Source organism: Tachypleus tridentatus, chromosome 6 (genome assembly GCF_004210375.1).
Source record: "Tachypleus tridentatus isolate NWPU-2018 chromosome 6, ASM421037v1, whole genome shotgun sequence".
Lineage (NCBI taxonomy): Eukaryota > Metazoa > Arthropoda > Merostomata > Xiphosura > Limulidae > Tachypleus > Tachypleus tridentatus.
Window position 1 is genome coordinate 136617470 of NC_134830.1, and position 10465 is coordinate 136627934.

General features: G+C 30.7%; 1 protein-coding gene across 2 annotated transcripts in view; it reads right to left on the minus strand.

The window, feature by feature from the left end:
• The window catches only part of LOC143253772 (serine/threonine-protein kinase Chk2-like), a 49004-nt gene extending 39878 nt beyond the window's left edge, over window positions 1-9126 (minus strand). For both annotated transcript variants that reach the window (XM_076508122.1, XM_076508121.1), the window contains exons 1-3: window positions 8861-9126; window positions 7988-8115; window positions 3474-3552 (exon numbers count right to left, since the gene is read on the minus strand). In XM_076508122.1, the coding sequence (XP_076364237.1) occupies window positions 3474-3552; window positions 7988-8115; window positions 8861-8975 (322 nt within the window). In that variant the 5' untranslated portion in view covers window positions 8976-9126. The remainder of the gene's footprint in view (window positions 1-3473; window positions 3553-7987; window positions 8116-8860) is intronic.
• Between the last annotated feature and the right edge of the window lie 1339 nt (window positions 9127-10465).

Here is a 10465-nt window from a genome sequence, read left to right on the forward strand (position 1 = left end):
TTTTGAAGCATCTTTTCTGCATTATTCGAGGTTTAGAAACCCAAAATTAAACGTTTCTAAATAAATGAAAGTAATGTGTAATGTATGGTAGCTTAGATTTCACTATATTTCACAAAATACCTGGTATTATAGTTAGAGATTTGTACTTTGTAAGTCTATATATATATATTAGTTATACCTACTGACTTTGTATTCTTCTTCTGTTTAAACTGAGGTAAAATAAAAGCAAATTATGCAATCACAAAAGCTGAACAACTTACAAAAATGAAAGTTTATTTGTTACATTTGAGAAAGATACAATACTTTACAAATGTCTACAGAATAAAGTTACGCAAAAATGACATACAGCTCTAAAATGAATAATGCATTTACGTAAAAAGTTTACTTCTTTGAAGAGTGACACTAGTGTGATTCTCTTCAAAATGTTTGATACAAATAAATTCATCGTACATTTTGTTATTACTTTATTTACTTCATGCCATCATCTGCATCATTATATATGACTTCTATTAACAGTTGTTGGGAAATGCCTGCTAAGAGTTAGTCTCAGAAGTAATGAGTCCTGCACAGTTTTTGAGAGTGCTAGACCAGAAGGACTTTATATGTTTTGAAGTAGACACTCGACTAGAGTTGTAACCAGGTCCATTCGGAAGGCCTTCTGGGATAATGCTAGTTGATTGATCTGTTATTTGTAAAGAGTGTAACCATTTACAACTGTCAAGTCCAAATATAAAGGAAAAATAAGTTTTTATACCATTTTATTGTCCTTCTGTCAGTAGAATATTAACTCAAGTGTTGGTCATTCAGGTCTACCCTCTCATAAACTTGTTGCAGTCCACAATTAATGGAGGTTTTGTTACCTTAACATCCCTTCCTCTTCTTATTGTCACACTACTAGAGTATGTAAACATCTTGATTCTCAGTCCATTTCACAGCTGTCAGAGTTCCACACTTAAACTATTGTACTTCCCTTCTTTGTGGGTTTCTAAAAATCAGTTGCTGTGGGAAATACAATGCCTTTCCTGCATGTCCCACAAACATAACCTTCCATTGTCAGTTGTTTGTCAAGTGAACAAGAGAAAGTGTAAAATTTGTCCATGAAAATCCAGTGTCTGAATCTTTCATAGTCATCCAACAGTTTCATCACAACACTGTCTGCTAAACCTCTAGTTGGCTATTGTCCCTTTTTGCCTGTTTAGATTTTAAAATTCAGACAGTATCCACTAACAGTTTCTGTTTGATACTTCACTTGACAGGTTTCTTTGGTAGATATTGAAGGAAATCAATACTACAGTTCTTGTCCAGTATCTGTTCACTTAAACTTAGTTCTATGTTAGGAGAGTGAGTATTGGGAAATAGGAGTTTAGTAGATGGTCTAACCTTAAAAAAATTATCATACTAAGAGTCAATCTAGAAAAAGCATTAGTACACTTTTTGAAATGTAAACAGGTGTGTATAGCTAAACAACTTGTCTCTATAGAAGATGTTAGTAAACCAAGAGTTATGAAAAGGAAGCTAGGTTGACCAACAGTCAGGAAGAGAATAAGGCTAGAGTTAAACCTACATATGCTAAAATTTCATCAAGTGTAATGTCAGTCCATTATACTTTTTGTTGATAACTTTGTCTTTCATTTGCATACTGACTTGTTTCACTTACAATTACATTTATCACATCAGTCAAATGGAGATATTTTGTGTAGCTCCTACAGTGATCTTCACCCAGGTACAAGTGTCACTGGAGAAGGACAGCTCCACCTAGTTAGTCCCCTACTCTGTGATGTAGCAGTTCTGGTACATTATCTAATGTTACATATAACAGCTACTTCTTGCTCTGTCCATATGACAGTATCAAGAAGAGCTGGTTCTACTTGAAGCCATCTTGTTTTATACACTGATTCCACTAGAGGTAAGATACATTCAGTATAAACTGCATCTCAGCCTTGTTGAGAACATTTTACTTCCCCAATTCCTTGCATTTTGCTTTGAGTTATCTTTTAGTTTCCAGTTCTAGAAGGAAAAAACATTAATTGTATATTACATACATACTGTGTTAGGTGTAATTACATACGTGTCCTTGCTGTGTAACATTATTTCATATACTATGTGATGTGTATCATAGATTTCAGAAGGTGTACACATTATATTGAAATACAAAAACAGTTTTGCTGAATTTTTGTTAAAACTATGTACTAAAACTATTGAACAGAAGATTCTACATGCATTATAAATAATAATTACTTACTTTTAAATAAAGTCAGTGGCAATGAATATGTCCCTAACTGAAATGGAAACCAGAATGTTTATTGGTTGATGACCAGGTTTGTTGAAAGAGAAACAGGATTTGATAACCATATGTACAAATAAAGTTTCACTTATAAAGTATATTGTTAAGTTCCTAACATCCCATCAAGATTACCAATATCCAAAGAACTGTGATGTTTGTTGTACTGGCACTGAACCATGAGAAAAGTTTGGACAAATTCAAAGTGTAGTGTTATTACTCTGTAGAATTCTTGCTGTTAACTTCATAGAAAACACACATAAACTGATGAATTACACATCCTTCTATCAGCATTTTTCACTGTTTCTAGTGTAGTGTAATCACCCTGGTGAATCTTCCTAGTAAACACTATAATCTATATAATCCAATACCTTAGACATTCTGTTTTTGAAGCAGAAGTCAAGTCAGCTAACTCTTCACAACTGCTTTGTGCTTACGAGTGTATCATGTTGTGGTGCCACGTAAACAGTCTAATAACGTGGTACTTTATTTCCACTAGATTTCTCCTTCAGTTATAGATGATACAATACACAAAAAAGGAGAAATTCTTAGAAATTAAAACTCTCAAGAGAAGTATTTTGAAATTTCATGACCAATAAAAAAACACAGCTGCTCATTTTATTTCTGATTTTACAACTTTTCATTATACTTTGATGATACTATCTGAAGAATAAAATGTACAATTAACGTAGAGGTAATAACAGATAAATTATTCAGTTTATATTTATGTAGGAGGTTTTAGTATTTACAAAAATGAAGCTGAAATTTTTGAGGTAAAGAAAACTATTTTATATCTTTAGATAAAAATCACTTTGCTCTCAGATGAGTCAAAAAAAGATTAAATTTATTAATGGACAAATTATTAGTAAAAAATACATCATCAAGAAACTGTTTTTTTTGGTAAAAACAGTGTGTAATCTTTACTAAAAGTTTCCCAAATCTTGTGAATATACACATACTGTATTGAAAGTTATATTAAAACTATATACAATTAAAAATGAAAATGTGGTCAGTCCTCAGGATTAAGCCCACACTGAGAAGGTTATGGGCTAAATCACAAAAACATTATGGGTACAACACCATCCTGTGAAACTGGAATTTTGGTGAATAAATGGAAACTGATGTTGGATGGAACTCAAAACTATGCCAAGTAAGCTTAGAAAGAAAGAAACATTGTGTAACTTCTACTTACCTACTTTCACCCCATTGATAAAGGTGCCATTGCTGCTAATATCTTCAAGGAATGTAAATGTACCTGTGCTAGTCTTCTCCTAGGTAACAAAGATTATATGCCAAAAAATATATAAACAAACCTAATTATGATACAGTTTAATAAAAACAGTAAGGGCATTTACTTAACTCACTCCCATGAGCACATGATGGGAGTAAATATTCTGATAAAAAGGGGTCATAAATACAACAAAAACTTAAACTATAAATTATTCATATTAATAAATTATACGTGCATGAACTCTTATTTTACTTAATACTTCCAACAGTCAGAGAACTTAATCACCTGTGAGGTACCTGAAACAATTAGTTCTTTAAAAAAACTCATTTTGATGCAACAAATAGTGAGCAACATAAAAGCCATTATACTATATATACTTTTGCAGGCTCTCTAAGAGTGTTCTGTTTAAGGAGAAAATAAAACCAAAAGTAAAAAACATTTTTTATTTCTTGCTTTTGAAGTTCATATGTTATGCTGTGTTGTAGCAAACAGAGTGCATAATTCTTCTCAAGATTCATGGCATGCACATTTTACTGATGTCATGAAAGCACAAACTGCAATGTTAAACTTCCCTTACGTGTCTACTGACTGCCCGACAGAAACACACTGCTGTGTAGTTGTGTGAGTGATAAAATGTGACCCCCACCAGATAGCCTTTAATACCCTTTTAATGTAAACAAGTTAAAGTATCTACTACACCTACAAGGACAGTTATCTACAAATGTAGCAATGAAAGATTAAATAACTAAAAATGTCTATGTTGCCTGAAAAGTAAATTTTCTTCTGTATAATAAAAGATATAGGAATCATTGAAATTTTGGGAAATATTCTGGATCTTCAAAAAGAAGAAAAAATATAGCAAAGACACTGTATATCAAATATTGAGTTTTGTTCCTGAAACCATGCTGGTATGGTATTTTTATAAACATGTCAGACATAGTGAAATACAAGAAGACTTTTATGATCCTTGGTTGATTATAGACGAATAATCTAGAATATTTTTGGAATATTTAACTCTGCTATAAAGATATTTTCAATTGACATATTTTATTTCTTTATTGTGGCTATTTTATAGTAAACTGAAACTGATTTAAATTCTGCTACAGAACACAAACAGTTAATCACGAAAAGTTTAAAAGTGTGATAAGACCACTTAACACACATTATATCATTTTGATGGCCCAAAAGTTCTATTAAAAAAATGAAAGATTACAACTGTTTTATAAAAATGCTAATTATAAAGACACACCTAAATAACAACTGTTAACATTTTTATTAAAAAAACATCAAACAACAAATGTATTGAAACTGTCAATACACAACTGTTGACAAACAAATGACAATACATAGAAGTGTTAAAATGTTTATTAAAATACGTAAAGAAAAAAAAATTTTGAAATTTTGTCAGTACATGTCTGTTGACAAACAAAAAACATAACAAGTACGCATGTTACCCTAAATGATATCATAACTTTGAATGTTGAGTTTCCTTTTTCCTTCCTATGGGTTTGGTGAATGCCTACATTAAAAAGTGACTGATGACTGGAATCAGCAGTTAGAGTCATAGATGCACGTGTTACAACTGTGTCAACTCTGAATGTGTTAATAAATAAGCATTTTTTAAGTGTTAAATTTAACAAGTAGCCATGTTTCCTAGACTGTACCAAGGATTACTGTGTACATTTGTTTTCTTTGGAGGTACACATAAAATGAGGTTTGAGTGGTTTGGAATTGACTTGAAACATTCTCAAAAGCCTTAAGCACTGTTATTTTCAGTACATATATTTAATTATGTTTCACTATCATTATCTTAAAAATAATGTTACCTGAACTTTAAGCAGCATAATAATCATGCTTTAACAAATACGTACAGAGTTGTAATGAAACTGTGTGTTGCTACAGTGTGGTTACCCCTGGTTCAACAGGATCAAAATTAATCAGTACTAAAGGAGTGCATATGGGTTGTGACATTTGTTATACATTAATGGATTAATGTAACCAAAAGGGTTAAAATGAAATGTATCTATTAGAGCACAGACAGAAAAAAAAAAAGGTAACAAAGAATTCTGTCATGCCACATTCTGCTAACTTAAAATAATAACACAAATCAATTAAGAAATAATGTATTTGTTGTAGCCAGATATTGATTTTTTTATATATTTAAGTCATAAATAAAAGGCAAGCTTGATTAAGTTCCATTACGTTTTTACTCCATTAATGAATAACTAATGGATACTTTAACCAGTTTTTCTGGTGCTGCCAGCTAATTGGTCCATTAATTTAGTATTTCAAAAAATAAATACAAATATAAAATTAGCAAGTGAAGTTTATGTTTAGGCCTATCAGAGAAACTGGTTACACTACACGTGAAACTTGAATTACAATACACAAACTTGTTTTTATTATCAAGTGAGATGGATTTTAGTTTGTTTCTTTTCACAAAATAATCCAAAAGAACCTGGCCAACAACAGAAACCATTAATAAAACACAGATATAGTCCTTCTCAAAATATAGCTACATTCTCACTTTGAATGTTTGACTCTTGCTACAAAAGTAAACACAATATGGGCTTTTTTATGCTTTTTCTGTGTGTATCAATTAGAGCAATTTAGATCATGAAGAAAAAGATTTTTAAACAAGTTAGAATGAAAACATGGTAGTTAAAATCATAAAATCAACAAAAATAACAAATACTGGCCATAAGTTGGAGGTATATTTTCTACAATAGATAGCCTTAAGAAGAACTTACACTCTAACACCCTAAAGAATTATGTTGTTTGGACTCTAAAAATAGTTTTAAAACCTCTAGAAAACATAGAATGTGATTTTCCTACTCGTATATGTTAAACTTGTTCCATTGTCACCATGTGCTATTAACAATGAGCAATAGATACCCACATACTATTTACAACACTTGGGAAGTCTCTACTGGAAGTAGTACTAACAATGGGCAACGGATACCCACATACTATTTACAACACTTGGGAAGTCTCTACTGGAAGAAGTACTAACAATGGGCAATAGATACCCACATACTATTTACAACACTTGGGAAGTCTCTACTGGAAGTAGTACTAACAATGGGCAATAGATACCCACATACTATTTACAACACTTGGGAAGTCTCTACTGGAAGTAGTACTAACAATGGGCAATGGATATCCACATACTATTTACAACACTTGGGAAGTCTCTACTGGAAGTAGTACTAACAATGGGCAATAGATACCCACATATTATTTACAACACTTGGGAGTCTACTAACAATGGGCAGTAGATACTAACAATGGGCAATGGATACCCACATACTATTTACAACACTTGGGAGTCTCTACTGGAGTAGTACTAACAATGGGCAATAGATACCCACATACTATTTACAACACTTGGGAAGTCTCTACTGGAAGTAGTACTAACAATGGGCAATAGATACCCACATACTATTTACAACACTTGGGAAGTCTCTACTGGAAGTAGTACTAACAATGGGCAATGGATACCCACATACTATTTACAATACTTGGGAAGTCTCTACTGGAAGAACCTTATGATTTCAGCAATGCCTATTCATGTATAATTTTCACCTGGTCATGGCTTACAAGTTATAAATACTAACAAGTTTAGTATTGTAAAGAGGAGGTTTCTGAATGAAGTGAAACATGACAAATATACTTTTCTTACATTTAACTTAATATACATATATATTTACTATATATTTTTAGTGTTCAATCTAACTTTGCAACATAAAAAATACAAGTAATAGTAGATAAAAACAAAGGTGTAGTTTTCAAAGAGCAACTACAAAAGTTTACTGCTCATTGTTTCTATGTATATGGTACATCTTATATGTATTTCCTACATATATTACCATATCTTACTTACATTTATATTTTCAATGTGGATCACTACTGTATATTTTACACATTCAAGTATTTCTAACATACATCACCACCAAATGTATATTTTTCTAACATGCATCACTCAGAAGACATTTATTTTGTCCCATTTCTTCTCAGTTAAAAAAATTCTTAGAGATTATAGTCAATCAGGTATCTCTGTTTTTGTTCTCTTCTTAATAATGACAGTTTCTTAATTACTTGTTTATCTGTCTGATGTGTGTGTTGTCACTCACATCAGCTAGAATTGAGCCATTTGCAACATGTTGCATTGTATGGAAAAATTAACCTGTTATACATTAAGGGAAATGGATAGATAAAATGAATTTACAATACAAAAAGAAAAACACTGGAAGGAATCAATTTGTAATGCAGTAGAGGGAATATAGAAACACTTTGTAATACAGTAAGGTGAAAGAATTAATTAATATGTGATGTAGTAGAAGGGAAAAGAATAATGCATTTATAGTGAAAACAACAGATACCTAATTTTACAAAACTGAACTTTTTAAAAGCAATATACAAAGTCTGCACTACACGTAAAAAAAAACAAAAAAAAGGTGTTATAGACGTCTTACCCGAGTCAAAATAAAATGATTATTACTGTAGGACAAGAAACTTGGATGGTTTTTCAGCTGGCCAAAGTTCCCAAAACAGTAATCACAGTTATCTCCTCTGCCAAAAACATATTTTTCTTTCACTAAGTCTGAAATAAAAATAAATATAAAAATCTCTGTAAAGCATCAGAATTAAATTTAACCCCACAAAAAAAATGTTCATAATAATTCCTGGAACATAAAAATTATTTGTTTAAATTTTGTAAAATCATAACAGAGATAATCACACTGTCAACGTACAATGTTACCAACTCTCAGCAGAAGTTCCAGAGATCTACAGAAACTAAAACTGGTAACAAAATCTACCATCAGTGTATGTCTCTTAAAACAATTTTAAAAACTAATTTTTCATATTAAAATATGTTAACACTACCAATAACTCTACAGTTGTGTACTCTTCAAATCAGTCTAATCATATTTGCAATAAATAGATTGCCCATACCCAGTACATACAAAATTTTGAAATACACAATGATTAACATCACAGTTGAAAAAAAAAACAACAAAATTAACATTTAGGACAAACTGCCAAAATATTAACTAAATTCATTTTTCCTTAAGTAACATTAACCACATTTGTTTTGTTTTTTTTACATTTTGGGTACCTTAGAGACAAGTTTAATTTTTTAATTGACTCTTGTTGTTCCTACGCAAGTTACCTCACTCTTTAACATACAGTGATGTATGTAATAATTAATACAATGTTTTAGTACTACTGCCACAGTGCCATGACTGGCAATATACCAAATTTAGTAGCAATATATTACCTGCAGAAGTTGTTGATACAGCTCATGCGATTTTTTTCCCAATTTACATTTATTTCTAAATACTAACCAATGGCACAAAAATGCATCCCAAGAGGTAAAAGTTGACCCCAAGATGTGTCCTTATTTATGAGGCTTTCTTCGTCATCTGAAAACTGAAATTCTGTTACTTCTTGAGTAGCCATTCGATCCAAATGCTATATTTTCAACACTTGACTGCAAAATACTTCGTGATTACGTTACCCTTTTGTTAATGATGTTTGTATGTTTATACGTGAACACATACACATTTCCACAGGCCTAGTTACAGCTTTACCGAACTAGTCCAACCACTAGTAAGTTTGTACTTTCTTTTCTTTTTTTTTAAATGCCGCCTAACGGTATTGGTAAGCAGTTGTAATAATTGAACAGTTAATAACATTTTTATTAAATATTGAGATTTAATTTAAAATTTTGGAAATAGTTAAAATGTTATCAGCAAAAACATTCTGTTCTAATTTAATCGATTCATTGAAATATTTAAAAACTTAAAATATTTAAATTTCTAAATAAAATTATGTTTTTTAGATTTAATAACTTTAGACACAACAGTTAAATATTTTGTAGTGTGCTTTAAAGGGTTGATGGATATGCCACCTTCATGGAAAACAGTCTGTGAACTAAAATCATAGTAGTGACTCGAATAATATATAATCTATTATTTAGAATCAAAACTAAATTACTAAATTCTATTTTAAGTCTTACGTTATAGAAGTAAGTATACGTTTGTTACAATGTTTTTGACAGTAGAGAAGTGACAATATCTACGATATTTTAAGCTGTACTTAAAAATTCCACATGAGGAAGCAATACTTTACAATGCCCAATTAGTATTTGCTTTTTGAGTATTTTAATATGGTACAATAACTTTTCTCCCATTTTAAATACGTACATGATAGAAATTAAGAATTATTGTATATACTGGAAGGACAACACCTAATTCCAGTACATTGATAATGCTCACAGCACGCGGCATAAAAGCATTAATAGTTCATGAATATCGCGAACAAAAACAGGTCTCCGTAGGCTCTCTAATGGGCCTTAAGCCGTTATTTAGACCTATAGCCGCTACCGTAATAAACAGAAACTTAAAATTCTTAATTACTATTGATTATATTTCGATAATTGGATACTTCGTTAGGCGCGACATTTATCATAAAAGCTAACTTAGAGCTTTTTATGAAGTTAATAGAAGAATAAATATTTCATAAATGGTTATTATATATTTTAATATTTATGAAATAATTTGGTAATTTGAAGTTGCATTTTAAAGTTACGGCAATGAAATTTACCGTTTTTAACTCTTTTGTTACTTGCAATTTACCTACAAATGTGGTATCTTTAAACTTACTACTTAAGAAATGAAACACGTTGTAATACTTTTACAGCAGACGACTGAAATAGTTCTGCAATAAAACTAAAAACTGAAGAAATCTAATTTCATGATTTTTCATTCTAACTGATGTAGCAACAAGTTATAAATATAAATATTTAGAGTTTTATTCCATTGATTAAGTTTTATTGTATTTTTGTAGTATGGTTAAAAAAGTAGTGCAATTAAATATTTCAACTTTATACTTCTAGCCCCAACTTAAACAATAATTTCACATTAGATGAATCTTTTTTTTCCATCACA